The 19,131-nt window shown below is 41.0% G+C and overlaps 2 protein-coding genes across 2 annotated transcripts in view; one reads left to right on the top strand and one right to left on the bottom strand.

The window, feature by feature from the left end:
* Nucleotides 1–3,247: 3,247 nt before the first annotated feature.
* Nucleotides 3,248–5,561, bottom strand: zdhhc22 (zinc finger DHHC-type palmitoyltransferase 22). Its single transcript, XM_064955626.1, has 3 exons — nucleotides 5,413–5,561; nucleotides 3,726–4,283; nucleotides 3,248–3,627 (listed from the first exon to the last, which is right to left on the bottom strand). The coding sequence occupies exons 2-3, from the start codon at nucleotides 4,279–4,281 to the stop codon at nucleotides 3,344–3,346; spliced, it is 840 nt and encodes a 279-aa protein (XP_064811698.1). The 5' UTR covers nucleotides 4,282–4,283; nucleotides 5,413–5,561; the 3' UTR covers nucleotides 3,248–3,343.
* An 896-nt stretch (nucleotides 5,562–6,457) lies between these two features.
* tmem63c (transmembrane protein 63C) overlaps nucleotides 6,458–19,131 on the top strand; it is a 53,366-nt gene continuing 40,692 nt past the window's right edge. Inside the window, exon 1 of the mRNA XM_064953784.1 lies at nucleotides 6,458–6,571. The gene's annotated coding sequence lies outside the window, so the exon portion shown is untranslated. The remainder of the gene's footprint in view (nucleotides 6,572–19,131) is intronic.

The raw sequence follows: 19,131 nt of genomic DNA on the forward strand, positions 1-19,131 counted from the left end.
GAATGGTGCTAAGCACAGGTAAAATCCTAGAGGGAACCTGGTTTAGTCCGCTTTCCACTAGACACTCGGAGATGAATTCACTTTTCAGCAGGACAATAACCTAAAATTAATAGTTAGTTTTTACTTAAATTGGCTTCAAAAATCTATGGCAAGACTTAAATGATTTTCTAGCAATGATCAACAAACAATTTGACAGAATTTAGAAAAGAATAATGGGCAAATATTGTACAATCTAGGTATACAAAGCTCTTAGAGACTTACCCAGAAAGACTCGCAGCTGTAATCGCGGCAAAGGTGATTATAACATGTATTGACTCAGGGGTGTGAATACTTATGGAAATGAGATATTTCTGTATTTCATTTTCAATAAATTTGCCAAATTTTCTAAAAACACGTTTTTACTTTGTTATCATGGGGTATGTAGATGGGTGAGAAAACAAATCAATTTAATCAATTTTAGTTTTCCTCTGCTGTAGATTTCTGTTTCTCCTTGTAAAGCACTGTCTGAATGTGTATCTACAAACTGCTAACACATTTCCCCTATTTTCAGAGAGAACTTATCAACAACAAAAAGTATTTAAATTGGTGTTCTAGTTCAAACGTTGTTATGCAATAGAATGTTCCATACTCCTGATACCACTGTAAGACTGGCAAATTGTGCTATACAGCCATTTTAGTGAGTTTTCCCTCCAGTGGAGTTACATATTGTTAGCGACAGTAGCCCTTGGTGAAAGTTAAAACTGGGAAATCTACAAAAGAAAATCACTTTGTTGATGACAATAACAACATCTTCCCCCCCATTCTGTGTAGGTCCCAACATCTGCCCCAATACAGTCATTTATGCTACTGTGTTTTCCTGAATGTCTAAATGTTTGGAGTATCATACCTGTGCATACCAGCTAAAGACTCTAAATCCTTATTTTAAATGTTCTATCGCAGCATTTTGTGTTAAATGCTATCTAGCAACATATTGCCACAAAATTCTCACAGGAAAGGTAAGCATGCACTTACAGTTATTTAAGTGTAGCCACTACATGAATTATAATTGATATCATGTAGTCCAAAATAACTACACACATTCGGAAAGTATTCAGACACCTTCACTTTTCCCACATTTTGTTATGTTACAGCCTTATTCTAAAATGGATTAAAACAATTGAGGAAAATAATCTACAGACAAGATCCCATGATGACAAAGCGAAAACAGGTTATTCGAAAATTTTGCAAATGTACTAAAAATAAAAAACAGATCTCATTTGCATAAGTATTCAGACTCCTTGCTATGAGACTCGACATTGAGCTCAGGTACATCCTGTTTCCATTGATCATCTTGAGATGTTTCTACAACTTGATTGAAGTCCACCTGTGGTAAATTCAATTGATTGGACATAATTTGGAAAGGCACACACCTGTCTATATAAGATCCCATAGTTGACAGTGCATGTCAGAGCAAAAACCAAGCAATGAGGTCCAAGGAATTGTCCTTAGAGCTCCGAGACAGGATTGTGTCGAGGCACAGATCTGGTGAAGGGTACCAAAACATTCCTGCAGCATTGAAGGTTCCCAAGAACACAGTGGCCTCCATCAAGTCTTACGCGGAAGACGTTTGGAACCACCAAGACTCTTTCTAGAGCTGGCCGCCAGGCCAAACTGAGCAATCAGGGGATAAGAGCCTTGGTCAGTTAGGTGACCAAGAACCTGATGGTCACTCTGACAGAGCTCCAGAGTTTCTCTGTGGAGATGGGAGAACCTTTCAGAAGGACAACCATATCTGCACACTCCACCAATCAGGCCTTTTTGGTAGAGTGGCAAGACAGCAGCCACTCCTCAATAAAAGGCACATGACAGCCCACTTGGAGTTTGCCAAAAGACACCTAAAGGACTCTTAGACTATGAGAAACAAGATTGAACTCTTTGGCCTGAATGCCAAACTTCATATCTGGAGGAAACTAAGCACCGCTCATCACCTGGCCAATACCATCCCTACGATGGAGCATGGTGGTGGCAGCATCATGCTGTGGGGATGTTTTCAGTTTTTCAGCGGCAATGACTGGGAGACCAGGCAAAGATGAACGGAGCAAAGTACAGAGAGATCCTTGATGAAAACCTGCTCAACAGCGCTCAGGACCTCAGACTAGGGCGAAGGTTCACCTTCCATCAGTACAATGACCCTAAGCACACAGCCAAGACAGGCTTTGGGACTCTGAATGTCCTTGAGTGGCGCAGCCAGAGCCCAAACTTGAACCTTATCGAATATCTCTGGAGAGACGTAAAAATAGCTGTGCAGCGACGCTCCCCATCCAATCTGACAGAGCTTGAGAGGATTGAAGAATTGGAGAAACTCCACAAATACAGGTGTGACAAGCTTGTAGCTGTAATCGCTGACAACTGTGCTTTAACAAAGTACTGAGTAAAGGGTCTGAATACTTATGTAAATGTGATATTTCCAATTTTATTTGTAATAATTTGCACACAAAAAATATCTGTTTTTGCTTTGTCATTATGAGGTATTGTGTGTAGATTGATCAGGAAAAAAAAAAAAGCTATTTCATCCATTTTTAAATAAGGCTGTAAAGTAACAAAATGTGGAAAAGGTCAAGGGTTCTGAATAATTTCCAAATGCAGTGTACATACTTATACATCTTCTTTGATTTCTTTTTACACCTGCATTCCATACACTTCTCAGATTGCTATTGTTCCTGTCCTTCAAGGAATGTATTCATGTATACATTCTGTGAATAGTAGACCAATGTCATTAAAAGCCATTATCAGTAAGTTATTTATATATGAGAGAGAGAGAATCTCTATATCTATATATAGAGATATATGTCTCTCTCTCTATATATACCTCTCTCTATATATCTCTATATACACAGAGATATATGTATATATATATATCTATATACACAGATATACAGAGAGAGAGATATATATATGTATGTGTGTATATATGCTGAGCACAGTTTTCTGTATACGAGTTAAGATGAAGAGGTCAGAACAGGTATGTGTGGGCATATCTATCTATCATGGACACATTATGTTTCCCTCGTTTGATGTACATTTTAAACTATCCTCCTGACAAGCCCAACAAGGAAGCATGATGATGAGTCAATGGGAAGGTCTCAATTGCATACTCCTCGTGTCCTCTCTCTTCGTCTCCTTCTCATAACCCGTTGGAGGAGAAGGTCAGAGGGGTGGGACCTCTGGCTTACTCGTCCAATGGGTTTTGAGACGGAGACGAAGAGAGAGGACACGAGGAATATGCAATTGAGATCTTCTTTATGTGAACCACTGGGGGTAGTTGATGTGAATGATGTCCAGGTTCTCTTTACCCTGGTGAACCTCAGTCATGTTTATGGTGGTGGGCAGCGACCTCTCCTGAAAAGGCCTCCACTGTCTGTACTGGCAGGAAAAGCCCCACCGCCCAGTGGGAGCCAAACACATCACTCAGGTTGTCCTTCCAGGAGCTGCAGCTCTCCACCAGCTGGCCTCGCTTCATCTGGCAGTAGGTCTGCCCTCGCGCTACCAGCAGCACCTGCTGACAGCAGAACCCTGCACACACCAAGCCGATGCCCAGCCACACATATAGCATCAACACCAGGAAGAACTGCAGACCTGAAATAACTCCTGATAGGGAGGGGAATAGAGGAGAAAGAAGAGCGCTTGGTAAGTTCAGAAACTCAATATCCTTGCATAAACTTTAAAGTGCTATATGTGAAACTCACCGAGGAAGAAGTAACCAGTAGAGAGGGGCAGAAGGGTGAGGAAAGTCAATGGGTTCTCAAAGGAGATGTTGTATTCCACAGTTAGAAAGGCCACACCAAGAACCAAGGAGTACAAACAAGTGCATGACGTGTATATGCAGAACATGATGAAGTATCGCATGTTTTTGTTGCCAATGCAGTTTCCAGTAAAAAAACAGTGGTGGTCCCTCCTGAGTATGACTTTCTTACAGAGTTTGCAGAAGTGGCGACCGTTGAGGAGGTAGTGGGCGTCTATTTTATCTGAGCAATCTGCCGAACATGCAGGAATCACGGTCTCATTTGCGCTCTCAGCGGGGTACTTTATAGTCATGACATAGTTACCTAAAGCGTTCAGCATCAGGTATAGGAAAACGGCGGTGTGAATCACAGTTGATACTCTCAGTGAGATGCCCGGGCTTTGAAAAATCGTTGGGATGAAAAAGCAGAAGTGAAAAATGAAGGTTACCGCTGTGGCTGAGAAAAAGTATGCTGGGGCAACAGCGTTGAGGAGTCTTAATTTAAACATCCTGATTATCATTCCTGTGATAAAATGGAGACGAGGGTTAGGCTACTTATAACATGACTACAGTATTGTGTAACTGGGTAGGTGTGCACAAGGCGACAGTGGTGCTGAAAAGGACAGCTCCTCTGCGTATAGGTCTATAAGCAAAGTGCAGTAAGTACACATTTTGTAAAAAAAAACAACATATTTGATCTGTTAAAATGACAAGGTATATTATCTGATTTAATGTGTTATTTAGTTTCTTGACACAAGAACAAGTCAGTCAGCCAATCAAATTATATTATGAAGTTCCAGAAATTGCTTTCTGTCTAGAAAGAAAAAGCCTTTAAATCAGATTTTGCAGTTACATTGTTTACATAGTTACTGTACTTTGCCTTTGTAGGGAGCTCTATGCATAAAAATAGCCTATGTAGTCTATGACATCAATTATTATGGAGGGTCAATGACACAAATAAGATTAAAAGGTAGGATTTGGATTAAACAGAATTACATAGGCATCTTGCCGAAATTAACATCTGGCACTCCTAAATTAGCTAATCTGGATCTGCAAATCTCTACAAACAGATGATGCCACCAACAAGATCTTGTTCTCTATAGAAAAACAACAGAAACCCAGTTCACAATTGTGGCATTCATTCCCTGTAGCCTATTATGTGGTTACATTTTGACCAATGAAATCAAAGATAACGAAGGAGATAGCCTGCTGTCTGACCTGAGGGATATTGTGACTGATGCTCCATATAGAAAAAAGTCCAACATTGCTTGCCATTGTCACTGTGAATGGTTAGAATTCCTTAATGAATCTGACCTGAAATCACAAGGTTACCGTCTATACATGGAAGATGCTGTGATATTTTTTCAGTGTTTGGCAGAATCGGTGGTTTAGTACAGTAGCCTACTGTACTGAACCAAGGCACATTAAAATAATGTGCAAGGACTTTGCGAGTGATTTTCCCTATGTGCTTATAGAACCCTTGAATAGGCTACAAGGTCCATGGTTATTTATAGAGATGGAAAACACAATTTGCAGCTTAGTTTTGTTCCGTTATCTGAACAATCGAGATAACAGTAATGTAGGCTACAGAGTACTCAACAACACCTTTCCCTTTCAAGCAGGAGCTACCGGCCTACTGAGACATACTGTACCTGTCGTCGCCTGTGTTGATTCCCAGGGGCTGTCCTTTCAGCACATTAGCGGAATCCTCATGTGCGCAGGCACTGGCAATGGATAACTCATTCAAAAACGAAGAGCTCTTGCGCTGTCAAGACGATAGTTAATGAGCTTGTTCGTTCATTCTGCGATGTTTCTGGATTGTCTAGCACCGCCTGTTGGCGTGGATGCGGTCATAAGGATAGAGGACAACCATAGAGAATGATAGAGGCCTCTAGTGGTCCAAATTCTATTCTAGCATGGGCAGCGCCATTGAGAGCTTCCACCATGCTTCCGCCATTTTACAGTAGTCAAAGTAGTCAACTGTGTTGGGATTCCTATAGGTTGTAGCATCAATGGCACTGCCCATTTTGTCCCAGACGCTGTAATAACGCATATATAATATGAGTCCTCTATCTATCTCTATGAAGACAACCATATGCTGTTGAACCATTTTGTTGTCAATACCGCGTTTAAATGGCCATGAGATTATATGATCGGCTTTCTATTCTCGAGGTAAGTAATTATCGCATGGTGTTTCTATCAATGTAACCTTTGACAATATTTTGACAGATTTCTAATTTTACTGTACGTGTTTAGCCTACACATTATTTTGTCTGCGCAAGTCACTTCCAGCGCAGGTCTGGCGCAAAAAGTATTATCCAGCAGGTGGCGATGATGCTTCGTCAATGAGTAGTCATATTCAACTTCCGAGTGTGGCAGTGGTCGAAGCATGATTAGATGCATCTACACTTGTAAAACGTTTACCTTCCAAACATAGAGTAGACAGACAGTATACTACGAAGAGGATATTTCTAAATGCCTATTATTAAAATCGAGTTAAGTACAGGCCAATGTTATGCCATATTAACACATTTATACGTGTGTAGGCTAATGATTCCACATTCTCATGAAGGTGTGAAAGAAGTGGACCGCCAGAGCCTATAACATTGAATAAAATTCCTTAATGTAAAAATTCTGTCAAAACAATAAAAGCTGGTCTATACTGAAACACGTTTGTTCTCTTATCTTGGACAGGTGTCTTATTTACAGACGGCGCCTGTGCAGGGAGTTCCTCCTCTTGTTTCTTGTGACCGATGCAAAAATAAGCAGCATCATCCCGACCGGACGCCAGCGATAAGGAGCATTTAAGAGGTGAGCCACATTAACATTGTGAATTTAATCCAATGTCAGTTTATTAATATGATTAAATATGGAAAAATGTGCAAGCGAATTATGAGGTTAGCGGCGGCTGATTTTTGAAGTTATCTTTAAAAAGTGGGCGGATTTACTGTTTTGATAGTATCCTACTGCAGTGAACAGCCACTACGTTAGTGAAGTGAACCGCTATAAAAAGAAAAAACAACGGGAATCACACCGGAAGGCGAAAAAAACTGTCTTTACCCTAAAATATTTGATGGGAAGCATTGGAGAATTGATGTTGGAGACATTCATATGTAGGCTATTGGTTCATTCGAATAACTTGTAGTGACTTGGCCTGTCAAAAGACTGCTCTCTTATCTTAAAGCATAAAGGATCTATTTATTTACGTTGCGTGTTCGTTAGATCAGAATTAGTTATTGTGCAGCGATCCGTCGGTGAGTGCGACACCGAAGGTACGTGGCAGAGATTTACGCCCTGACAAACACACTCCTCACCATACTACACCGGCGGCTGCATTGTGTAGTTGATTAGTGCCCATGCGCCGCCTGCACAGTTAAAACCACTTTGCGCTCTTTGGATACATTTAGGTTGAACGGTATAGCCTTTTGAAGAAAACCAGCATCGGTTACATCAGCTGGTTCTTCTAAGATGTCTGATTAAACGTGGTTTAGATATCTTTATCTCTCTATATGCCTTAAACTATTTGATGCTTGCAGTCACACACCTGGCACAGTGGTTTACATAATTAATGGACTATAGCTGGAGTGTGCAGTGTTCTGCCTTATTGAAAGAAATATAAACAGTAGGTATTTGTCTGTCCATGGTAGGCATCATTCGTGGTCCATTGTTTCTACTACGTGTGATAGGCCTACTCATTGGTCTTTTATGAGGGCGTGTATCCATGTCTAATCCAGCAAATGAAGATGATACCTCTAAACCAAGTCAAGATGCCTAAGAACACCCATGCTGTGTTGAATAGTATGTGGATTCTGCATAATGTAAGCAGTTGAACCTGTTGAATAAATGTTCAGGAGCTGTTTTGTTTCTATTGTCACTGCTATTGAGCACATGCAGGATATGCACTACTTCACTTTAGTCTAAACTCAAGCTATTTGATTATTTTGACTAATTTCAAGATCATGATTTACAGTTGGTCCATTACACTCAGGGCAGCCTGCAGCAAACACCAGTAGCATTGAAATGCCAGCTATAATTGTTTTTGACTTTATGTTGAATAAAAGGTTATCTGCTTAGGTTTCAACCAGTTTGATTTATTTTGGATGCCAGTAGGCAGTAGCCTATATGCATCATCTCAGATGTATTGACCTTCCCAGTAATTCAACATGTCCAGAGTTCTTGTTGATAGCATTGGTAAACAATGTTGAATGTCTTAAAGAGGAGCTGAGAGCTCATTTAGAGTGTTGAAAGGAAGGACTGCGTTATCTACAGTATCTTATCCATTGTTTTGCCAATTCAAACGTCACAAACCCGGTCTCTGATGGAGAAGGAGCAGATGATGAATGTTGCCATTGTCATTTCCAAACAACAGAGTCATGAATATTTGATCAGACTGTTGGCTGAGATTGAAAGTTGATATCTCCTCCTATCTCAGCATGTTGCATTTGGCCTGGTTGTGTGGGATCTGTAGCCTGTGTTGGCGACAGGCAAGGGGGAGTCTGCCTGCTTCATGTTTCTGAGTTTGTCTGTATTTTGTGTAGGCAGGAAATGACAAGTGAGCTTTCACATTGGAAGTACGAGAGAGTCCCCATTCATGCTTCTGGGTTTACATGCTTTCTGTATTTTCAGCACCACACGTGACTGGACAGCTTCAATCAATTTGGCATTAACTGCACATCATGATCTAGAGATCAGCTAATCAGTGCCATGCCAGACTGGAGAGGTGTAGCCATCCTGCACCTGAACCCTGGCCTAGGCTTTGAACTGTAATGTGATCTGGGAAGAACTAGCTATTAAAATATTTCACAAGAGGCTAACAACCTGTTCTGATGAGCAATAAGCAGGCATAATTAGCCATTCTATTCAGAGACAGAGAGAAAGTGTGCTTGTGTAGGCGCGTATAGGCAGGCGCATGTGTGCGTGAGGGAGGGAGTATGTGTCAATTGCATCAGATGTGAGATGGTGATATGTATTACTGTGACTCATCTCCTCCAGTCATATTTTCAAAGCGCATGACTCAGCCATCCATGTGAGCAGAAACCCTCCCACAAAACTAACCTGTAGAAATCAAAAATATTTTCAACAAACATCTTATTAGCTGCGCTTTGGCTTCTTATTGATATGGATGCGTTTTGAAACTTTCTTCTGTGTTCTTCTTGGTATACCTATTACCATATCTATATGTGTATACCTATTACCATATCTATATGTGTATACCTATTACCATATCTATATGTGTATACCTATTGCCATATCTATATGTGTATACCTATTACCATATCTATATGTGTATACCTATTACCATATCTATATGTGCATACCTATTGCCATATCTATATGTGTATACCTATTACCATATCTATATGTGTATACCTATTACCATATCTATATGTGTATACCTATTACCATACCTATATGCGTATACCTATTACCATATCTATATGTGTATACCTATTACCATATCTATATGTGCATACCTATTGCCATATCTATATGTGCATACCTATTGCCATATCTATATGTGCATACCTATTGCCATATCTATATGTGCATACCTATTGCCATATCTATATGTGCATACCTATTGCCATATCTATATGTGCATACCTATTGCCATATCTATATGTGCATACCTATTGCCATATCTATATGTGCATACCTATTGCCATATCTATATGTGTATACCTATTGCCATATCTATATGTGTATACCTATTACCATATCTATATGTGCATACCTATTACCATATCTGTGCTTATTGCTTTGTTTGGATTAGTCGCCCTCTAGGATAATTTTTTTGCAGTAGAACGCCTGCTGTGAATTTTCATTCCATTCGGCATGGGTCCTCAGGGACTCCTTCCCACACAACCTAGCTCATAATTGGCATGATCACTGACAGATGAGAGCAACAACACTATATTATAAGCCTACAAACCAGCAATATGTTTTTCTGCTAAATGCCCTATTTTTACTCAGCTTCCCCTCACATCAGTTAATTTTTTCCCCATAGATATGTACCAACAGTGTCATGTCTCTACCTTGCATCTTCCTTAGGAATGATACTGACCTTACCCTCTCATAAGTCCCATGACTCCCCATCCAAGACCCCCTACTGCCCAGGGCTATGCTGTTTGTATCGGACTGACCCCTCAGACTCGGTGAGGCCTCTTACTGGGTCCTGGTCTGTTACTGAACTGTGGGACTCTGCTCCATTCACAGAGGTGCATTCTGACAGCCCAGGAGCCTGTAGAGAAGCCTGTGATTTGTGGGTTTTACCGTGTTGCACTCAGTGCCTCTAATTGGCTTCATCTATGTCATTCATCTTTCTGCCTGTTACATGGGTAATGAATGTTTGTTTTTTTATTCTCATAAGTAATTCCATGTGGGTTGTGTTTGTATGCCACTGCCCTTTTTAAAATATTTTTCTTAATTTGATAGATCAATCTGTTGATGTCTGGCAGATTTTATTTAGACATCACCATCTAGGTTTCCATCCAATTGATGACAGATTTTCATGCAAATATTCTAAAATCTGCATAAAGTCAATGCCAGAGATGTTTCCATATTTATTTGTTGTGGATAAAAGGCTGTGCCTGATGTAGTGCACACAAAATGTACTTTTTCGCTTAAAGTGTCATGTACTGAAAAACAATCTGAAATACAGTGTATTCCCATTGCATGTTGAACTCTACGGATAGTTTTGTCACAAACGGTTGCGTTAAATAGCAAATGTCCCTACTCTGGTCTTGGTATGTGTGCTCTAGCCAACAGCTCACAGATACAGTGCGGGTAGGCTAGTCTACATGATGAGATTATTATGGATAAGAGATAGAATATTTGTCAAACGGCAGTCAAGCATCGATTATCATGTCACCAGAATAAGACCCTTGATACTTATTGGAAAGGAGCATCAAGTTCACTGTGCACTTTCACCAACTTGTTATTTCAATCTGTAGCCTAATAAACTGTAGTTTCCCAAATTGTAGGAGGACCACACACCATATCATCGAGTGACTTCAAGTTTACTTTGATTTGATGGTTATTATATCAATATTTACGCATAAAGGTGTTTCCACCACCGTTCCTTGAAATAATTCATTTTAATGACACAAAGATCCCACCATGTCGAACGAAAAAATTACCTGTCAGCATTTACACATTTGTACCGAAACTTCCAGTTTCCATCACAGCTGTTGGGATATATTTTCTTCATACGGTTGGACTTTGCTCGCATAAACTGGATGGGAACATAGTTACTGACTTGGAACCGATCTCTCTCAAGGCAAATGTGTTATGATGTGGTTGTAGATCCTTTGTTTCTTATTCTACAGTTTGTCTGGATGCTTAAATGATTAGCCTCCAGTTTGTATAGTAGCATGAATGATCTTCATGTGTAGGCTACAAAACAAGATCTACTTGAACTGCCAGACTGGAACCAATGATCAATGGCATAGTATACTCCACAAACAAGGCATATACACAGTGACAGTGCTCCTCCGTGGACCTACTGAGCATGTGTAGTGCAGACAGGAAGCAGGTGTTCAGTTTGTTAAACAAGAGGAGTGTGTGCGCAGTCCTCACCCCAGGCACGTTATGGATCACTCAGTCTTCAGTAAGTGGCTGAGAGCGATGATGCTACCTTGGCCAGAAAACGGTCCTCTCAGCTGTGTGTGTGGGAAGGAGAAAGACCCCCTCCACCCCGGCTTTAGAACAGGTGGGGAGCAGCAGATTGTGTCCTGTCCCCCTCCTCCAGCCTGGGTCTCTTAAAGGAAAATTCCACCCCAAAACTATATTTTTGTATTTATTTCATTTGTCCATTGTTGATGTAGTCCCAACATATTTTGATTTCAAATTACAGAAATCCTCCCCATATGACACTGCGTTTAGCATTATATGATGTAAAATGCATCAGACGGGATGATTTCTGCATTTTGAAAAGTACATATCTTAAAGTTGATTACTGACACACAGGGTTGCAAAGGGTCGGAAACCTTCTGGTAAATTTCTGGACATTTTCCATGGGAAGTTGAACCTGGGAATTTTGCTTAAATTCATCAAAGTTAGCTTATAACTTTGATGAAGTTGTGGGATACACATAAGGCAATTCTAGGTCTTGTGGCATATTTTAGTTCAACTATCCCCAATTCAATGGAATTGCAATCCTCTGCATGCACAGTGCACTCTTCCATCACATGAACAGCTGATTCTCAAGATCTTGCACAGAAATGGGCGCTATTGAGCCCACACTACTACACTATCTGAGCCAAGGTCTACATGCTTTCTGGTAAGTTTTGATTACAATACTGCGTGGGGTGAATATATTTTATATGACAATTTTTTTGTTAAAAATAGTAGCCTAGAGCAAAGTGTGTTTTAAATCATTTCTAACTTGATAACAATTTCTGCTTGTTAGTTTTTGATACCATTTGGGTTTTAGCTTGCTTGCGCCTGCTAACTGAGTGTTAATTGACGTGTTTCATACATATTTCATTTTAAAACATTTATCTTACAAAAGGAGTTGTTTAATCTAACTGCTTAACTATTTATCTGTACATGGAATTATATATTTTTTAAACTATTTTTTTCTAATCTTTACAGGAAAATGCCACCGGCACTATTCGATGTGTGGAGACATTTCACTGCAGCTAATGTAGAAGGAAAATCTGTGTACTTTTGTGAATACTGTACCAAATCATATGTGAAGAATGCAACAAAGATGCAGAATCAGCTGGCCAAGTGCATATAGTTCCCTCATCGCTCACAAGAAGCAACCTCTGACAAATGTCCCTCTACTTCTATTCGGGGTCAAAAAGATGAATCAAACACCTTATCGATAGCAACAGCTCATGGTCCTCCTGGAATCAGAAGTTGTTTTGACTCAATGGAGGAACGTAGTCAGAGAAATGCTGATGAATGTCTGGCACGAGCTGTGTATGCAACTGGTTCACCTCTGATGCTCACAGGCAATGGGTATTGGAAAAGATTTCTGAATGTTCTTCACCCAGCAACCAGACATGCTTTATCAACTTATTTGCTGGATACAGAGTTCAAGTGAAGGTCAAGCAAATCATAGAGAAAGCGGACTGTATTGCAATCATCTCTAATGGGTGGTCAAATGTTCGTGGGCAAGGAATAATTAACTACATCATCTTCACCCCTCAACCAGTATTCTACAAGAGCACAGACACAAGGAACAACAGACACACCGGTCTCTACATTGCAGATGAGCTGAAGGCAGTCATCAATGACCTTGGACCACAGAAGGTATTTGCATTGGTGACAGACAATGCTGCGAACATGAAGGCTGCTTGGTCTAAAGTGGAGGAGTCCTACCCTCACAGCACACCCATTGGCTGTGCTGCTCATGCATTGAATCTGCTCCTCAAGGACATCATGGCACTGAAAACAATGGATATGCTCTACAAGGGAGCCAAGGAAATGGTTAGGTATGTGAAGGGTCATCAAGTTATATCAGAAATCTACCTCACCAAGCAAAGTGAGAAGAATAAGAACACCACATTGAATCTGCCCAGCAACACCCGTTGGGGTGGTGTTGTCATGTTTGACAGTCCTGGAGGGGAAGGAGTCTCTCCAAGAAATGACCATATCACAGTCTGCCAATATGGACAGCCCCATCAAGAGGATCCTCCTGGATGATGTATTTTGGAAGAGAGTGGTAAGCAGCCTGAAACCTATAGCAGTAGCCATTGCACAGATTGAGGGAGACAATGCCATCCTGTCTGATGTTAAGACTCTGCTTGCAGATATAAGAGAAGAAATCTGTACTTCCCTGCCCACTTCACTGTTGCTCCAAGCAGAGGAAACTGCAGTTTTGAAATACACCAAAAAGCGTGAAGACTTCTGCCTGAAGCCCATACATGCCGCAGCGTACATGTTGGACCCCAAGTATGCTGGCAAGAGCATCCTGTCTGGTGCAGAGCTCAACCAGGCCTATGGTGTCATCACTACCGTGTCTCGCCACCTTTGCCTGGATGAAGGCAAGGTTCTTGGCAGTCTGGCGAAGTACACTTCTAAGCAAGGGCTTTGGGATGGAGATGCAATATGGCAGTCGTGCCAACATATCTCATCAGCCACCTGGTGGAAGGGACTTTGTGGATCTGAGGCTCTTTCCCCTGTTTCCTCCATCATAATCCAAATCCCACCAACATCAGCCACTTCAGAGTGCAAATGGTCCTTGTTGGGAACACACACATCAAAGCACGCAACAGGCTGACCAATACAAGGGTTTAAAAATTGGTGGCCCTCCGGGCAAATTTGAGGCTTTTTAAGCCTGACAAGAAGCCATCCTCAACAGGGTTGGAAAGTGACCGTGAAGATGAGGCCTCAGTCTGATGTTCAAGAGGTGGAAGTCCTGGGAGAAGACATGGAAGCCTGAGAGGAAGACCGTCTAGAAACTAAAGCTTTGATTATCATTTTACAGATGTATGTTTAAAACATTTTGGGAGATGCGATGGATCTATGGGGATCATTCAATATTCCCTTTTGTTGTTCAGTGAAATCATCCCATGTGAAGAGTCAACTCATTTAAAGTTCAATTCATAACTATTTTTTTTTTCTATTGGAAGGATTTAATCATTTGCAATTATGTCTACTTATGATGTGGTAAAATGTTTGTTTCTGTCTCCATATATGGTAAATGTGTCCAATGCAAAAAACATTTCAATGTTATTAATATTAATTTGCATATATTTCTGTTAATTCCCATCTATTCCCACGGGAAAGTTTCCACCTCTGAATTTTCCCCACAATGTGCAACCATACTGACAAGCAACACAATTTGGGACTATGTCAATAATGGACTAATAGTTTTTGGGTGGAATTGTCCTTTTAGGAACCCCCTGTCTCTATAGACAGATGGAGGTTCCTCGGTAGTCTGTGGTCTGCGGACTACCAGAATTGCTCAGGCCTAAACAAACTGTGGTACTGAAGTAAACCTGACACACACAAACTAGTATTTAGCCTATTCCAATAGAACCTATTAGCATAGAGATGCAGTCTTATGGCTTTAAATCCAATTGTATGACTAAATATTGTAAACATAATAGGAGCTATTAGGGATAGATTCACACTTCGTCACTAGCTGTGTGACTCTGCTCATGGATATTTCACAGCCTTCTGTTATCAGAGCTCCGTTGTTTTGATACAGCAGTTTTCACTCATCTCGGTGCTTTTACGGAGGATTATTGCAGGGCTTTCCTCTTTCCTGTGACAAGTGAGCAACGCCAGAAATCACCCCAGTGGTCTTCAGGTGTTGGCTTCAAAATCTCTTTCATTTCAATTAGGGGGCCTCAGACCCCGTCAGTAGCCTGTGGAGAGGGTGAAAGTGGTGTGTCCTTGTCTGATGGCGTGACCTGCTTTCATGTCAGTGGGATGTCACTGGCTGGTTAATAGTCCAATGGACTGGAGAAGCTTTAGGAAAGTGGATTGAGAGGGGCTTTTTAAGAGGGGCTTCTTTGAAGGAAGTCTAAAAATTGCCTCAGAATTTGATTATATATTTTTAAAAATATCAGAATTTTAGCTATGTAACCAAATGCTGAACAGTCCTTCTAGACTCCTCAACCTTCTCCTTTATTCATTCAGTTTAATGTATTTCTTGTAGCAAGGACATCCTCTTTTTGACTTCACCTCCGCGATTGTAGCGTATCTCGGCCATGAGAATATGAGGTTTGAGAGTTATGTAAAAGCTCATTTGTATTCCGCAAGCTCTGGGTACTTGGAGAATAAGCTGATAATAGAGAATTCATCCCTCTTTTCCCAACCGTAGGCTTTTCCATGAAAAGGAAACAACTCTTCCAACACAAACAAACAGTGACAGGGCGAGACAGCTTGTTAAACAACAAACAGATTCCTGTCAGTGCATTCAAGCACAGGAACTCTAGCAGGTTCATTGTTTTATTTATGGTAATTGCCAGTCATCCTTCAGAGACGGTCCTTTATCCCAGAGTGAGTGAGTGACTGACAGACCGTTGTCGAGGTGACAATGGCGGTTGAGTCAATTTGAGTTCACACTTGATTTATGGTTAATTTCTGTGCCATGGCAGGACTGTCTTCCCCTGGTGTCATCTGCTCACTGAAGCAGGTAATGAATCTGGATCTAACTGAAGGTTTTACTGTGCACAAATCCTTGTCTCTTTATTTGTCTTTGTATTTAATACAGTAGGCAATGTCAGATACATCATATTGTATGGAGTCAAGTGATGTGTTTATTCTTTGAGTGCAGTATGTCTTTGATCTGCCCCCTATATCTCCCTCCAGAAATGTTTCAGCACTGTTGTTACCCATGGGCTGACTCTTAGCAACCTTTTCCACGGTATCACTGTCATGTAAAACAATGTTAATTATTAGGAAGAACAAACTGTATCCCAAAGGTCTTTTCTAGGAAGAAAATCTCTTAGTAATTCTCTTGAAATGAGACATGCCTTTCATAAGTCCTACTGTAGGTCAGTATCCTACTTATTAGATATAATGAATATTGAGAATCTCTATAACCTCAGAATCGTTGGCTGCTTTGTGTGAACATGCTTGAACATCACTGTCTTCCTTGTTCGACTTCATCTCATGGGTAAATCAAATTCGGGCTACAGCGTGTTCCTCTCATGCGCTAGCAGCAGCTTTGATCACAAAACCAGCTGTGATTACAACCCAGCCTAACTGAAAATTGGTGACTCAATCAGGATACTGCTGTAATAACTAGTGTTTGGCAGTATCCAGATGTACATACCATTTCTGTACCATACCGGGGTATAGGTATTACCGGGAGTGCGGGTCAGAAGGTTGTGGGTTTGCAGACAGGTAGGGGTGGAAAGATCTCCTTTATAGTTTCAAGCATTGCATGAAAGAAAAAAATAACCCCTTTTTCATGGTATCCAATTGTCTCATCGCTGCAACTCCCGTACGGACTCGAGAGGCGCAGGTCGAGAGCCGCGCATCCTCCGAAACACAACCCAACCAAGCCAGACTGCTTCTTGACACAATGCCCATTTAACCCGGAAGCCAGCCGCACCAATGTGTCGGAAGACACATCGTACACCTGGTGACCGTGTCAGCGCTCGGCCCGCCATAGGAGTCACTAGTGCACGGACATCCCTGCCAGCCAAACCCTCCCCTAACCCGGATGACGCTGGGCCAATTGTGTGCCGCCCCTTGGATCTCCTGGTTGCGGCCGGCTGTGACAGAGCCTGTACTTGAACCCAGAATTTCTAGTGGCACAGCTAGCACTGCGATGCAGTGCCTTAGACCACTGTGCCACTCAGGAGGCAGAATCTTTTTTTCATACCAAACAAATTACCAGAATTACAGGCTAAAAAAATGGACTGCGAGGCCTGTGTGTTCATCACATAATATTTCTCCAATACCAAATCAGTGTGTCTTGTTTGCAAAGAAACTGTCACTATTTTGCAAATGATTAAATCTGAGGCGTCGTAAGGAATCTGAGCACGGTATGGTACTTTCAAACGTTTGGCCTACCTTTTCCACCCCAGAGAGAGTAGGCCTACTGATGCAGAAAAATGTACGCTTTAACTGCTGGCTACTCTTCTTCTGTCGCTTAACTCAATGAGCGAAGGTCACAAGTGTTTCCCTAAAAGCTGTCTGGGTTTAAACATCTTCCATTGTACATAAAGTCAATAGCTTAATCAGTTGATAGTGACAGAATTACAGTGCCTTCGCAAAGTATTCAGACATGGACGTTTTCCACATGTTCTTTACATTACAGCTTTATTCTAAAATGGATTAAAAAAACACACGATTAAAAAAACACACAATGTACACACAATACCCCATAATGACACAGCAAAAGCAGGTTTTTAGAAATGTTTGCTAATTTTAATTACAGTGCCTTGCGAAAGTATTCGGCCCCCTTGAACTTTGCGACCTTTTGCCATATTTCAGGCTTCAAACATAAAGATATAAAACTGTATTTATTTGTGAAGAATAAACAACAAGTGGGACACAATCATGAAGTGGAATGACATTTATTGGATATTTCAAACTTTTTTAACAAATCAAAAACTGAAAAATTGGGCGTGCAAAATTATTCAGCCCCTTTACTTTCAGTGCAGCAAACTCTCTCCAGAAGTTCAGTGAGGATCTCTGAATGATCCAATGTTGACCTAAATGACTAATGATGATAAATACAATCCACCTGTGTGTAATCAAGTCTCTGTATAAATGCACCTGCACTGTGATAGTCTCAGAGGTCCTTTAAAAGCGCAGAGAGCATCATGAAGAACAAGGAACACACCAGGCAGATCCGAGATACTGTTGTGAAGAAATTTAAAGCCGGATTTGGATACAAAAAGATTTCCCAAGCTTTAAACATCCCAAGGAGCACTGTGCAAGCGATAATATTGAAATGGAAGGAGTATCAGACCACTGCAAATCTACCAAGACCTGGCCGTCCCTCTAAACTTTCAGCTCATACAAGGAGAAGACTGATCAGAGATGCAACCAAGAGGCCCATGATCACTCTGGATGAACTGCAGAGATCTACAGCTGAGGTGGGAGACTCTGTCAATAGGACAACAGTCATATATTGCACAAATCTGGCCTTTATGGAAGAGTGGCAAGAAGAAAGCCATTTCTTAAAGATATCCATAAAAAGTGTTGTTTAAAGTTTGCCACAAGCCACCTGGGAGATACACCAAACATGTGGAAGAAGGTGCTCTGGTCAGATGAAACCAAAATTGAACTTTTTGGCAACAATGCAAAATGTTATGTTTGGCGTAAAAGCAACACAGCTCATCACCCTGAAAACAGCATCCCCACTGTCAAACATGGTGGTGGCAGCATCATGGTTTGGGCCTGCTTTTCTTCAGCAGGGTCAGGGAAGATTGTTAAAATTGATGGGAAGATGGATGGAGCCAAATACAGGACCATTCTGGAAGAAAACCAGATGGAGTCTGCAAAAGACCTGAGACTGGGACAGAGATTTGTCTTCCAACAAGACAATGATCCAAATCATAAAGCAAAATCTACAATGGAATGGTTCAAAAATAAACATATCTAGGTGTTAGAATAGCCAAGTCAAAGTCCAGACCTGAATCCAATTCAGAATCTGTGGAGAGAACTGAAAACTGCTGTTCACAAATGCTCTCCATCCAAACTCACTGAGCTCGAGCTGTTTTGCAAGGAGGAATGGGAAAAAATGTCAGTCTCTCGATGTGCAAAACTGATAGAGACATACCCCAAGCGACTTACAGCTGTAATCGCAGCAAAAGGTGGCGCTACAAAGTATTAACTTAAGGGGGCTGAATAATTTTGCACGCCCAATTTTTCAGTTTTTGATTTGTTAAAAAAGTTTGAAATATCCAATAAATGTCGTTCCACTTCATGATTGTGTCCCACTTGTTGTT

Source organism: Oncorhynchus masou, chromosome 32 (genome assembly GCF_036934945.1).
Source record: "Oncorhynchus masou masou isolate Uvic2021 chromosome 32, UVic_Omas_1.1, whole genome shotgun sequence".
Taxonomy (NCBI): Eukaryota; Metazoa; Chordata; class Actinopteri; order Salmoniformes; family Salmonidae; genus Oncorhynchus; species Oncorhynchus masou.

What these genes read in the sequence shown, in the direction of transcription:
- zdhhc22 (XM_064955626.1), bottom strand. Translation starts at nt 4,281, where the DNA reads ATGATAATCAGGATGTTTAAATTAAGACTCCTCAACGCTGTTGCCCCA. An exon ending in TACTGGTTACTTCTTCCTCG is followed by an intron (nt 3,628 to 3,725) that starts GTGAGTTTCACA and finishes CCTCCCTATCAG; the next exon opens with GAGTTATTTCAGGTCTGCAG.